At 38.6% G+C, this 12419-nt stretch overlaps 1 protein-coding gene across 1 annotated transcript; it reads right to left on the minus strand.

Annotated features, from left to right (window-relative positions):
• On the minus strand, positions 1-7705 carry LOC310940293 (WD repeat-containing protein 5-like). Its single transcript, XM_083905227.1, has 13 exons — positions 7366-7705; positions 6575-6683; positions 5823-5896; positions 5641-5730; positions 4807-4896; positions 3931-4014; positions 3566-3621; positions 3413-3459; positions 3265-3340; positions 2937-2970; positions 2774-2848; positions 2470-2557; positions 1-1617 (listed from the first exon to the last, which is right to left on the minus strand). Exons 1-13 carry the CDS (start codon positions 7438-7440, stop codon positions 1517-1519), a joined length of 999 nt encoding a protein of 332 aa, XP_083761353.1. The 5' UTR covers positions 7441-7705; the 3' UTR covers positions 1-1516.
• Positions 7706-12419: the final 4714 nt, after the last annotated feature.

Below are 12419 nucleotides of genomic sequence, written 5' to 3' on the forward strand. Positions count from 1 at the left end.
TTTCATTGGTTTTTTTAAAGGTCAGCTGACTGACGCGTGTTTGTGTGAACAGGAAACAGACTCACTGATAATGACGAGCTGCGCTCTGTTATTTGTATTAAATGCACCTACAGGACAGAGTCAGAAAACACAGCACAGACACAAAGACACAGTTACTATGTAAAGCCAATGAGCTGTCAATCAAGCACAAGACAAATTTAATGTCACGCCCTCTGATGATTATTTCATTAAATTTATTTTTTCAGTTGTTTTCATTTATGCTAAATCAACCAGTCGTGAAACATATTTAAAGGGCCGATCCACCTATTTTTTTCCCACATGCTTCAGTTTCCTGTTCAAGTCTTACCAACATTTTTTGTAAACATTTTGCTAACATTGCCTTGGTTAACTCCATAAACAACTAATTAAAAACCAATAGAATTTCAGCATGATGTGTTTATGTTCATCTGTTGGAAAATTAGTAGAGAAAACAACATTAATAACTTATACTTTATAAAATACTTTTTTTTGACAAAATCAGTCTTCCAGAAAAAGAAAATTGGTCTCTCCACCGAATTACTGGGAGGCTTTTATTGAGAAAGAAAATTAAAACTGTTTAAGGAACCCACTGAAAACAGGAAGTCGGACACAAATCCTCTCAGTGTCTTATTTGGAGAGAGGACCTAGATAAGACCCTCCCCTTTCCTCAAATTGGCCTCCATAGTTACATTAAGGTATTAAGATTAAAGGGATAGTTCAGTTTTTAAAAAAAATGTGTATTTGTGTGAGGTACTGACACAGTCAAAGCTGAGCACACTTATCCTTGTTGCCACTTTATCTCAGCATTAGACAGCCTTCTTATAGAGTAAATCAGAGGCTACAGTGCTAGTGTGGCCCCAGTCTCCATCAAATGACTTATTTCATAACTTTGGTGTTTGAAAACCTCCAGATGAACTTTTGTGACGCATATTAAACAAGGCTGCAGTGGACCGGCTGTGACCCCTCAAGCTAGATTTTCTCAAATGACTTTGAAAAAAGGCTGTCCAACGAGATTTCATTCTTTGTTGAGCGGTGAAAATTTGTTTTTCTATGTGTCCTCTACAACAAATACAATCAACAGAACTTCAACAAAGTGAACCATCGCTTAGAAGATCCAGTTCATTCGAGCAAGGGCACAGTATAGGCAGGTCTTCACCTAACGTGGGTGAAAAATACAAAATGCAATTCTGGCAAACAAGACCTTTGTGTGGTCAATAAACATGATACAGATGTGTTCTGTACATAAAGCTCTGTTCTCTACAGATCTTGCCCTGTAAATGTTACCGTTTCATATTGTTCGCTTGTCAAATAAAATTTCCCAACAATTTTTTCAACTGAACTTCGGTTTCAACAAAAAGGTCATACATAGATGGAGAGTGTTTTCCTGTGAGTGTGACCCTGGTCTGACTGTGATCATTGGGAGTGCGTTTGTGACTGTAAAAAAACACAAGATGTTAAAACGAGTTCAGCTTCTGGACCTGTGCGTGCATCTTCGCTTCTAACAGTCGCTCTTCCACAGTTTGATGGTTTTGTCGTTTTCCAGCGCAGCAGAGGCGATGATGTTTTCTGTCGGATGACAGGCCGTGGAGATCACCACGTCTGCAGAGACACACACACACACACACACACTGAGGTAAGAGGACGACAATTTCTTCTTCTCAATGCTAGGGCTAAAGCTGTCAAACTTGAATCGACTGGGTATCAAACCTCCCCTGTAATACCTAATATCTAGAATGTGTTATCTAATGATCGATCTAATGATCAATAATGATGCAGCATATTTGACTGAGATCTGACAGTGCTGATGATTGGCTTGTGGAGGCGTGTAGGAATTTACGCGGAGAAGTGTTTTTCTATACGTGTGTGTCCGTGTTGTGTTTTGAGAAGCTGGTGCTTGTTTAATGAATGAAGGTACAGAAGGTGAAGAAGATCTAAATATGAGGGCAGAAAGTTACAATTTGACCAATGTCTAACGTAAGGTTTTTGTTCAAACGGAGTTCACAAAACTGATACTGAAAAACATATTGTTCAAGAATAGATATCGGTATCAACCCAGACCTACTCAGAGCACGGTCTAAAACTAAAGGTGAGGAGACAAAGTTAGTGACTAAAGCTGCGTTTCCACTGAGTTGAATGGTTCACCACATATTTTTTTGTGTTTATTATTAGGAATAGTACCAAAAGAATTGGCCCCAGTCATTTCCTTTTTGGTACACTTCCCTTGGGATACCAGAGTAAAATGGTACGGTCTGAGTCAAGCTATACCAGCTCCACCCACAACAGCTAGCTGATTGGACAACAACCCTTGCTACAGGTGTTTCTTCAACACCCGCAATCTCTTCTCATACAAAGCTTGACGTCTTGTTGAGACAAGCAGCCATAAACCATTGCACTGGTATGGTACCATAGGAAAACGCAGCAAGAGACAAATGAGTAGGTTTAAGGTCATACCTGTGTGTCCTTGTAGTTTCTGAACAATCTCTTTGGTCTGAAGGTTCCAGATGTAAACCATGCTGTCCTCAGAGCCCGACACGATCCACTGACACACCACAGACACACAGGTCAAAGGTTAAACCAGACAAGGGTCACCCATCAGCTATTGTAGCATCAGATGCAATGATGTAATTTCTTATTTACTCCCCATTACTGGGGCCATCTGGTTTTCCTAGAGTTTGTTTTATAATATTTACGCTGATGTCTTTCATTCTACTCTGAATAACAATGTGTTAAAAGAATGACAAAGTTGAACTCTCACCTTCCCTCCTGTTACAGAGAAGTTGGCAAAGATGCAGTACTTCTCATTCTTATGGCCGGTGTACGTCTTCAGACACTGACAACAAGAGGACACAGGGCTTTAGAACACTGGAGGTGAGCAGACAGACTGACAGATGGACAAAGAAGAACAATCGATACAATACCTTTCCTTTGCTGTAGTCCCAGAGTTTTAATGTGCTGTAAATCAGAGAAGACAGATAACAGATTGAAACATAGTGACACCTGCAGGACACTTAACACTCACTGCATCCCGACAGTAATGCATTCACTGTCACACAGGACACTTTACGATACAGAGAGATGTACTAACACAGACAGATGTATTAGAGTGAGATCAGAGTGATATAATACTTAGTACAGCCGCCAGAGAAGCATAAAACTGTGAAATGATGCGACTTTGTTGTGATTAGCAACAATATGTCAAACAAAAGAGCAGAAATCGAGCTAAAGTGGAGTTAAAATGACACTAACTTGTCCAGAGTAGCAGCCAGGATGTATTTTCCATTGGGAGAAAACTTGACAAAAGACACCGGAGGATTGTCATCATCTGAGGAAAGAAATTCAAATCAGTGCCACGTCTACATCAAGAGTCATTCAAGGGATTCAGAGATGAACTCACCGATCAGAGTCTTCAGACACTGTCCCGATGCCGTGTCCCAGATACGACTGTAGAGACACAAATGAAGCAAAAAGAAGTATCCACATTAGTGTGGTACAGTTCTGTAATGAACCTGAATGTCCTCTGGTGTGTTGTGAGTGTGTGTAGACATACCACAGTCCGTCATAACTGCTGGAGACAATGAGGGAACCATCTCTGTTAAAGTGAACCTAAAACACACAGATGGGTTCACAGGTCACAGGTCAGAGTCAGGCATCGAACAAACTTCATCTGTGTCTCAATTCAGAGGCTCCTTCCTTCAGAGTGCACAATCTACGCGACCTTGTCTGTGGGGAACTCCCCGTTTGCATCCGAGCAACAAAGCTGCAGATGGATTTCCATTATTCAATGAAGTTTAGTCTGGTTCTTATGAAGACTGAGACACAAACTGAGACACTGCTTGAATGTAAAAACAAAGTCTGACTTTGTCTACCATCATATATTCAAAGACAGCAGTGGGGTCAAAGGTCAGGACTTACAGCAGAGACGGGGTCTGAGTGAGCTGGCAGAGTCTTCAGACATTTTCCTGTTTTCACATCCCAGATACGAACACTCTCGTCAAACTACACAAACACACAGTGGACACAAAGGACACACACAGTGGGCAACAACTCAGAACTTTGTTCAATCATAATGTCATGGATGTTCAATATATATTCGATAATAATGTTTATACATTACACATTTCTGAGTTATAACACATTAATCACTCAGTTACCACCAAGTGGAACAGTTGATTCAGTGCAGTACTTTTTGGGAATAGTAAAAAAATAACCAGCCCAACAGTTTCATTCTTTGGCACCCTTCCTTTGGGGTTAGGGCTGTCAATCTTCCTCTATAATGCCATTCCTTATTATTTTTAATAATCAAATCATTATTACTATTTTTTTTTTACACTTTAACTTCATATCATGGGGTTGTTATACATTCTGTCCACTGGGCCAGTTAGCCACTGTCCATTGTGATGGAGAGCACTGTAATGGTAAATTCAATGTCTTTGTCTCAGAGCGAATAGTAATTACACCATTCGATTATTATTGACTTTTTTTTTTTTTTTTTTAAATACCTTTCCCGAAATTGGCTCCAACAGCCCTACTTGGGGTACCAGAATAAAATGGCTTCTCATTCGAAGCTTGAAGTCAGCCACAAAACCAGCAAAAAAATGATTGCTGGATGTTAGCCATTGTTTGGAACTTTTCTGTTCCTTAACCTTTTGGTCACATTGTCCAGTCCTAGTTAGGATTAACTGTGTGTGTGTGTGTGTGTGTGTGTGTGTGTGTGTGTGTGTGTGTGTGTGTGTGTGTGTGTGTGTGTGTGTGTGTGTGTGTGTGTGTGTGTGTGTGTGTGTGTTGTACCGATCCAGACACCACCAGGTTCGACTGAGGATTGAAGTTACAACAGAAGACGTAGTTACTGTGACCTTTAAGAGTCTTCAGACACTTTCCCTAAAGAGACACAGAGAGAGATTATTATTGCTTTACTTCTTCACAACTTCAGGACAGACTTGAGCATTTCTCTGAGACGGTTGGAAAATGTGAGGAAGTTAAGTTAAGTGTGTAGCCATTGGAAGCATCAGACTTCAACCTCTGTCAGAAAAACATCAAAGACATAATGTTGCTCATTGAACATCCATCGCCACTCGACAGAGTTACATTTATAAATTCAGATATATTGCACACAAAAACAGCAAGTAAACACTAAGTAGCAACCAGTCATGAATTCACACAATGTGAAGTCCTGTTCTGAAGCCTTTGCAACAGCAATATGGACAGTGCCATGGTGGGATTTAGCAACAGGAAGTTCATTGGTATCACCAGCTACCAGGTGTCCACTCATTTTTGCCATACTTTGCTATTTTCCTCTAACTGGAACATCATTTCCAAAATTGAATAAGATAAGAAACTAGTGAACACTTACTCTTACATGTATGTGTACATACTTGTAAGTGTAAGTGTTAAGATATTCTGGATACTACTTAATATTTGAATTTCCTTGAATTGTCTCAGTGAAAAACTTGGAAAGTAAGAATTCTCTTGGCCAATGCATCACCAGATTTTTCATTGTGCATATGACAAGACAGACTTGACTTGACAGGTGAACATACCATACAGACATCCCATTAAATCAAGGTTACAGCCACCCATCACAGAGAAAACAAACATTTCAATGCACGTATATGTTTGTCTTACAGAATTGTTGTCCCAGATCTTGAGTGTTTTATCATCGGAGGCAGAGACCAGCAGATTGGAGTCTGAAGACCAAGAGACATCAGAGATCCCCTACACAGAGAGACACAGAACCATATATGAGAAACAGAAGTGATCTTAATGCAAACTGGGTTTAGACGAGAATCAGAACTGAGGTGACTCACCAGTTTATGTCCAACGATGGATTTCTCAAACTTTCCATCATACGCTCCCCAAATCTTTATCAGCTTATCAGCAGCTGCACAGAAGCATTACCATGGTTGGTTATTACATCATCACAGAAACACATGAAACACGCAGAATGTGTTCCTTGAAAACATGATAAAATGACATTCTGATTGTTTCTAAATAACAACTAAGAGAAAAGTAATAAACATGAAAACAAATTATAAAAATGATTCACCAAACCTTACAAATGTTATTATAAAAATGTAATTTAGATTTTTTTTTAATGGTTTTTAGGCTGAAGAGTCCTCATCATCTCAGCCTTTAAAATATGGGCTCATGTTTATGAGATGGGACGATTTAAACCACATCACCATTAGAGGAAAATAATGTTCACAAGCTGTGGTGTTTTAGTAGAAGTTCACCATGGAACTTAATTATTTAGATTTGTAAGTATATATATATATTTGTATATATTTAATATGTTGTAATTGTCTTCAGTCATGTGTTACTTTACCTGCAACTGATTGTGATTTTACTATGTTTCATTAGGGCACCAGGACCTAGTTGAACTTGGGTTAATAGGGTATAATATGGGACCTTTAAGGTATTTTAAGTCACCATCATTTCTGATGACAGCAGCCCAAATAAAAACACCTCACTTGTTATTTGTGATTTAAACTGTTGTTTAAAACTATGTTTTTAAATGTTAAATGTTTTTAAAGTGAAAAGTGTGTGCCGTCAGTCTTACAGGAGCTGGCGAGCCACTCTCCATTAGGGCTAAACTTGACAGAGGAAACAGCCTTCGTGTGTCCAGCCAACGTGAACTTCACTGTGTAGTTTGGTTTAGCTGGGTTAGACTGGAAAACAGAGAAAAGGGTATGAATAACAAAAGGATTAAAAAATAATAATAATTTCAGCCGTGTTTTCTGGGTCTTGACAAGCACCAAAAGCAGCTCTTTCTCAGGCTGATTTAAGTTGTATTATCTTATTATTTTACGGTGGGAAACCAGGATATAAAAAGCTGACTTTTGCTACCTGGGAACCTGAAACAGCAACATGATGAGCTTTTTCATAATGCTCTTACTATGTCTGCAAAACAAATGTGCCATGTAAAGAAAAACGCTCAAATGAACATTACATATTGTCAGCACATCATATGATCACAAAGCACGTTAAGTCTTGAGTAAAGTTTACAATGTCAGCCATCTCTGCCATCATCCAGCTCATCAGGGATGAAATGGAAGAGATGTTTTATTTCTTTTAATGTGATTAGGAGAGGTCTGATACAGTCAAATGCTGTAGTCTTTCCCGTGGGGTTTCAGTATTTCAGCGTTAATATGAGTATAGATCAGATGAAGGTTAACAAAGTAAATGATCAACTGAAACAACCCTGCTAAAGGTGCACAAACACAGAGGCTTCAGTTCATCCGACCGAGTCTGGATTCAAATGAAGCTACACATCACAGAAGCTAAGCTTTGAAAAGAATAGTCAAACCGATTAAATATAATATATACATATAATATAAAGCCCATACTCACTTTACTCCCGGAGCCCGTGGAGGCTGAGGACTGTTTTATGTTCTCTGTCTCTGGTTTCTTCTCCTCCGTCGCCATGTTGTCCTGCTCCCGGGCTGCTAGCCGCTGTAAGCTTCTGTTTGTTTTGATACTGTTGCAGCGGAGCTAAAGCTAAACCTAGCTCACGATGCTAACAGTAAGTGAGCTGTGGCCTCAGCAGACAAATCCCGCTTCAGAACCGGTGCCGTGTTAAAAACAGAGCCGTGGTTAGACCCACATATAGATCGGTTCCAAACAAATACAGATACCTGTTGCTGCTGGTTCGTGAGAGGTTAGCATTTAGCGTCTGTTAGCTACAAACCACAGTGTGGCGACCACGTATTTGCTACTGCGCATGCGGAACAGAATTTTATACGGCAGGTGAAGAAGGTCAAAATACACACGAAAATTCAAAATATTGTTGTAATTGTAAAATCATGTACTTTTTTATTATATATTCTAAATAGGACACTTCCTGATTATGTTGTTAAATCATAAGCTAAAATTGTATTTACACTGTACACAGAAGAAATACAGACTATGAATGCGATATATTCCGTAACAATTCATGTAAAGATGATCGATCCAATAGGGAAGACAGCAACATTGTCATACAGTGGGTCCAGGCCAAAACCCTGGAGAACACCAGGGTCACAGACTAGACCTTTAACAAAAACATGTGTACTGTTTACTGACATATTATCAGTTTAATTAAATATCTGCATACACACATAAAGAATCTGCCTTGAATTCTAATTCATGTCTGACAGATTATTTATAAATAACTACATTTTGCTTCATTAATCCATTAATGGTCTGATTCAGACCTCAGTCCATGTGGTCAGGTGTATTTGATCCAGGCCTCAGTGTCCTTGCATAAAAAAATAAGCAGCTGAGATGAAACAGGTAAAGACAGCTGTTACTGAGCCCACCCACCACCTGCTGCCATTACACAGTGACCAATCACAGCAGGTGACCAAGACTCCAGGCAGTTCAGCCTGCTGACAGTGACGAGACGTTGCACATCCCCGAGATAAGATCAGGTCCAGAGACTCTACAGACACAAAGGTGGGGGTTGGTGATATGATGATGAAGGAAATAGTGATAATCTATTCATTAATTATTAAAATACTCACGACTGTATGTTGTGATGCAGGATCGTAGTTTGAATCCCCTCTTTGTTCCACTACAGTTGATGACTTCTGGTTTGCTGCATCCAAGCTCTACATAACCACGCCCCTTACCCCGGCCACCACCTACATTACAACCAAAACACTGAAGACACACTCCTACACACACACACACACACACGTTTTTAATAATATATTATTTATTTAGTTCAATAATGTTGCTGCCTTCAAAGAAACTTTGAATATTTCCAAATAAAAGACCTGGGGGGAAAATGTGTCCAGTGAAACAGATTAAGTAACTATCCTGAAGCACCATCATTCTTAGTTTTCACATCCTTTTAGATGAAGAGGTTCAAAGATGGATTATAACTTTCCCCTGGACACACACATGTGATCGTGCTTATTTTTCTGACTTCTATTCATTTGGACAGCCATTTCTCGAACCATAACTTGACAAGAATTCATATCTCAGCCCTGACAGCCCTAGACTTAAAGAACGAGGCTCTGCCGGACTCCATGAGGACCACAAGTCCAGACAAGGTCAATGGTGATACCAGAAAATGCCCTAAAGGGGTAAAACACACACAGTCTGGTTTCCATGACTTCAGATAACATTACATTGTCTTACATTCATTTCCCTAAGACCTTAACCATAACTACTACTGGCCTAATATGAACCCTGACCTTGTCTTAACCATACAACATGTCTTCACCTCGAAATCTAATAATATACATGATGGGGACTTGCTTTTTCTCCCCATAATGTGACTGTGTAAACAGATGTAGGTCCCCACAACATGAGTAATACCTGACGCATACACACACATCGCTGTTCTAGCTGATTATTGTCTGATATTTGAGAAATTGTTGTGATTGTTGACCATCGCTGGACTACATTGTGTCTTGATTAAAACAGTCTGTGAAGGTTAGAGGTCAAAAGTCAGTGGCTCATGCTTTCCCTGAATCACATTAACATTTAGAATGAGAACAGCTGCAGGTCACAAACACACAAAGCCAGGAAACAACAGAATCAGTCAGACCACCACGGTCCATTCTGTACAGCTTCAACATACGTACGCTCACCAAAACAATTCCTATCAAGTGAACTTGTTCAAAAAATCCCATCATTTTACAAGAGTCAGACAGGTGATTAGACTAAAGATGAATGTTGAAGGTCTAACTTATCAGAATCTGCTGTGGTGAAGGAGTCAGAATGAAAATGTGAATGTCTTACCTGGCAGACAGGTGAGAGACAGAGCAACAAGGCAGCAGAGGAGCAGCTGAGAGGGTGACATGACTCTCACTGTGCATCCTACAGACACGACCCACAGGGTTTACTGCACCACATGATTCACTGTTTAACCAACCAGGTCACAGCTGATGACACAACAGTAACTAAACAGCATGACCTGTGAGGTCTCTGCTAAACACAAGTTCACCGACCAAGTCATGTGATCAGACATCACATATTAAAACCACACTCATATAATTTTCATTTTTTTTCTGCTTTTCTAATCTTGATGACCACTGACGGTGCTTTGCGCTATAGTTTTTCCGTTCACTCTCATCTACAGAATGTGGAGAAAAAGACATTTTAATATGTTAAAGAAATATAGATATCTTTAGATATAATTCAATATCTAAATAGTGTTGCGCTTAAGCTATTTGGTTTCATTTTGGAGTTGAGATTTGCTAATTTCGTGCACATTTGCACAAAACCAAAGTCATTAACTAGTTTACTTGTTTAATTCAAGGTCAGTATCACCAAACTGTGTGCTTCACTTTGGATATGAAAGTGCAACTTAATACTAGGCACACTTTTGTGATTTTACTTCCCTCTAGTATCAACAGTGTTGGAAATGTTACTTTAAAAAAGTAATTAGTTACAGTTAGTTACTGCTCCAAAAAGGTAACTGAATAGTTACTGAGTTACAAATTACAAAAGTAAGCAGTTATATAGGGAAAGTAACTATAGCGTTACTTTTAAGTACATTTTAAATGCTCAGAGAATTTGAACTCCACCTCCACCCCCTCTTTAACAGAAATGAAAATTCATGTGCATGTTCAATTATTCATGATACATCTGAATATTATAAAGAAATGGACACTTAATACAATAAACAACTAACAGAAACACAAATCTAAACTATTTTAATTTTCAAACTATTTTAGTTTGTTAAGCTTGGTTTGAGTCAAAACGTGTGTGTATGGAGGACTTAACCTGACATAAGTATATATAAATAAATAAACAAATAAATAAATACAGGAATAAATAAAAATACTTACTTTCATTAGTCCACAAAATGTTTCTCCATTTCTCTTTTGGCCAGTCGACGTGTTCTTTGTAACCACTTCACACGAAAATATACACCAGAACCAGACCAATGATGATGTGATTAGCACCAGCACTGGTACGTGAACATAGAGGGCGCGCACCAAAAGTGATGTAAAATCCTGTGTTGCTCCAAAACAGTTTTGGATTTCTGACCCCTTGTCATATTTCTACTACCCTCACACCCCACGGAAAGTAACTTAGTAACTTTTACTTAAAGTACATTTCAAATTAACTACTTTTTACTTCTACTTGAGTACATTTTCAGATTACTACTTTTACTTTTACTTGAGTACAATATTTTAGTACTTTTTCCATCTCTGCTCATGGGTAACTTCATCTTTGATGACCCTGGAGCTGATCATTGGCTGAGTCTTTACCATTCTGACTATTCTTCCATCCATTTGAACAGTAGTCTTCAGTTTCTTTCCATGTCTCTGGTTTTGCTTTTCATTTTAAAGCATTGGAGATCGTTTTAGCCAAGCAGCTTTTAATTTTCAGCACATTTTTTTACCTTGTCCCCTCTCCAATCAATGTTTTAATCAAAGTATGCTGTTCTTATAAACGATGTCTGCAACGACCCACTTTGTCAGTTTTGTACAACATGTGCTGACCACCTGATTGACACTTGATTTTCCACATAATTAATTTCCTCACTAATTGAACTCCACACTGCTATTATTTTGAACACAGCCCTTTCAATTAATTATTAAACTACACAGACTCAGGAGCATGCATACCTTGAATGATGGGTCTATTGGTTTTCTATGACTCTACTACACATACTGATACATTATTTGTCATGTTGTGATATTATTTCTACCAAAAACAGTGATTGATCTGGTTAGACATGTTGGACTGCTATTATTTTGAACACAACTGTATATATTTATGTGTATGCCAGTTTCTAAATGTACCCCCTTTGCATACCCCTGGGGGAAGTACCCCAGTTTGGGAATAACTGCTGTACTAAATATGCTTATTTAGAAAAACCTTAGCTTAGCCTGAATATGCACATTTTTTTCCATTATTAACCACCTTGTCTATGGATTAGTCCCTGTGTATACCAGAATATATATACTAAAATAATCTCACCTGCCTTCTGGACACCAAATACCATTGGTTGTGGGATAAATACCACATCCAAAATATAGAAAACTGGTCCTATAATCAGAAGCCTTGAATACTGTCTCCTCATTTCTCCTCAAAAACATCCTCTTTCTGTCCATCATTAATCAAGACATCTTCATCAGTTATAGATGGAAGCATCTTCACTGGATAATAAGTGCATTTAACTGTCCAGCCAGAAAGTGACACTGACCAACTGAAGAAACTGAAGAAAATAATAAAGCCTATTAAATTCTGTCTCAAAATAACTACATTAAAACCTTAACAATATTACAGAAGTCAAACAATTTGCAACATAAAATGTAAAAATAAATAAAAAAGTACAAATCCTCATTGCATGAATTCCACAAAGGAATCCTCTGGATTTCCTCTTGATGTCTCATCCATACTACTGCAGGAAACTACTATGGAACCTGTCAGCATTGTTCATCCACTCATTTGGGTGTGTG

The sequence above is a fragment of the Microchirus variegatus genome (genome assembly GCF_963457635.1).
Source record: "Microchirus variegatus genome assembly, chromosome: 18".
Taxonomy (NCBI): Eukaryota; Metazoa; Chordata; class Actinopteri; order Pleuronectiformes; family Soleidae; genus Microchirus; species Microchirus variegatus.

Excerpts from the sequence above, each read along its gene's own strand:
- LOC310940293 (XM_083905227.1), bottom strand. The coding sequence starts at position 7,440 with ATGGCGACGGAGGAGAAGAAACCAGAGACAGAGAACATAAAACAGTCC. Across the intron at positions 5,897-6,574 it reads AGAGTGGCTCGCCAGCTCCT|CTGCTGATAAGCTGATAAAG; the intron begins GTAAGACTGACG and ends GCTTCTGTGCAG. Across the intron at positions 3,341-3,412 it reads GTGTCTGAAGACTCTGATCG|ATGATGACAATCCTCCGGTG; the intron begins GTGAGTTCATCT and ends TTCTTTCCTCAG.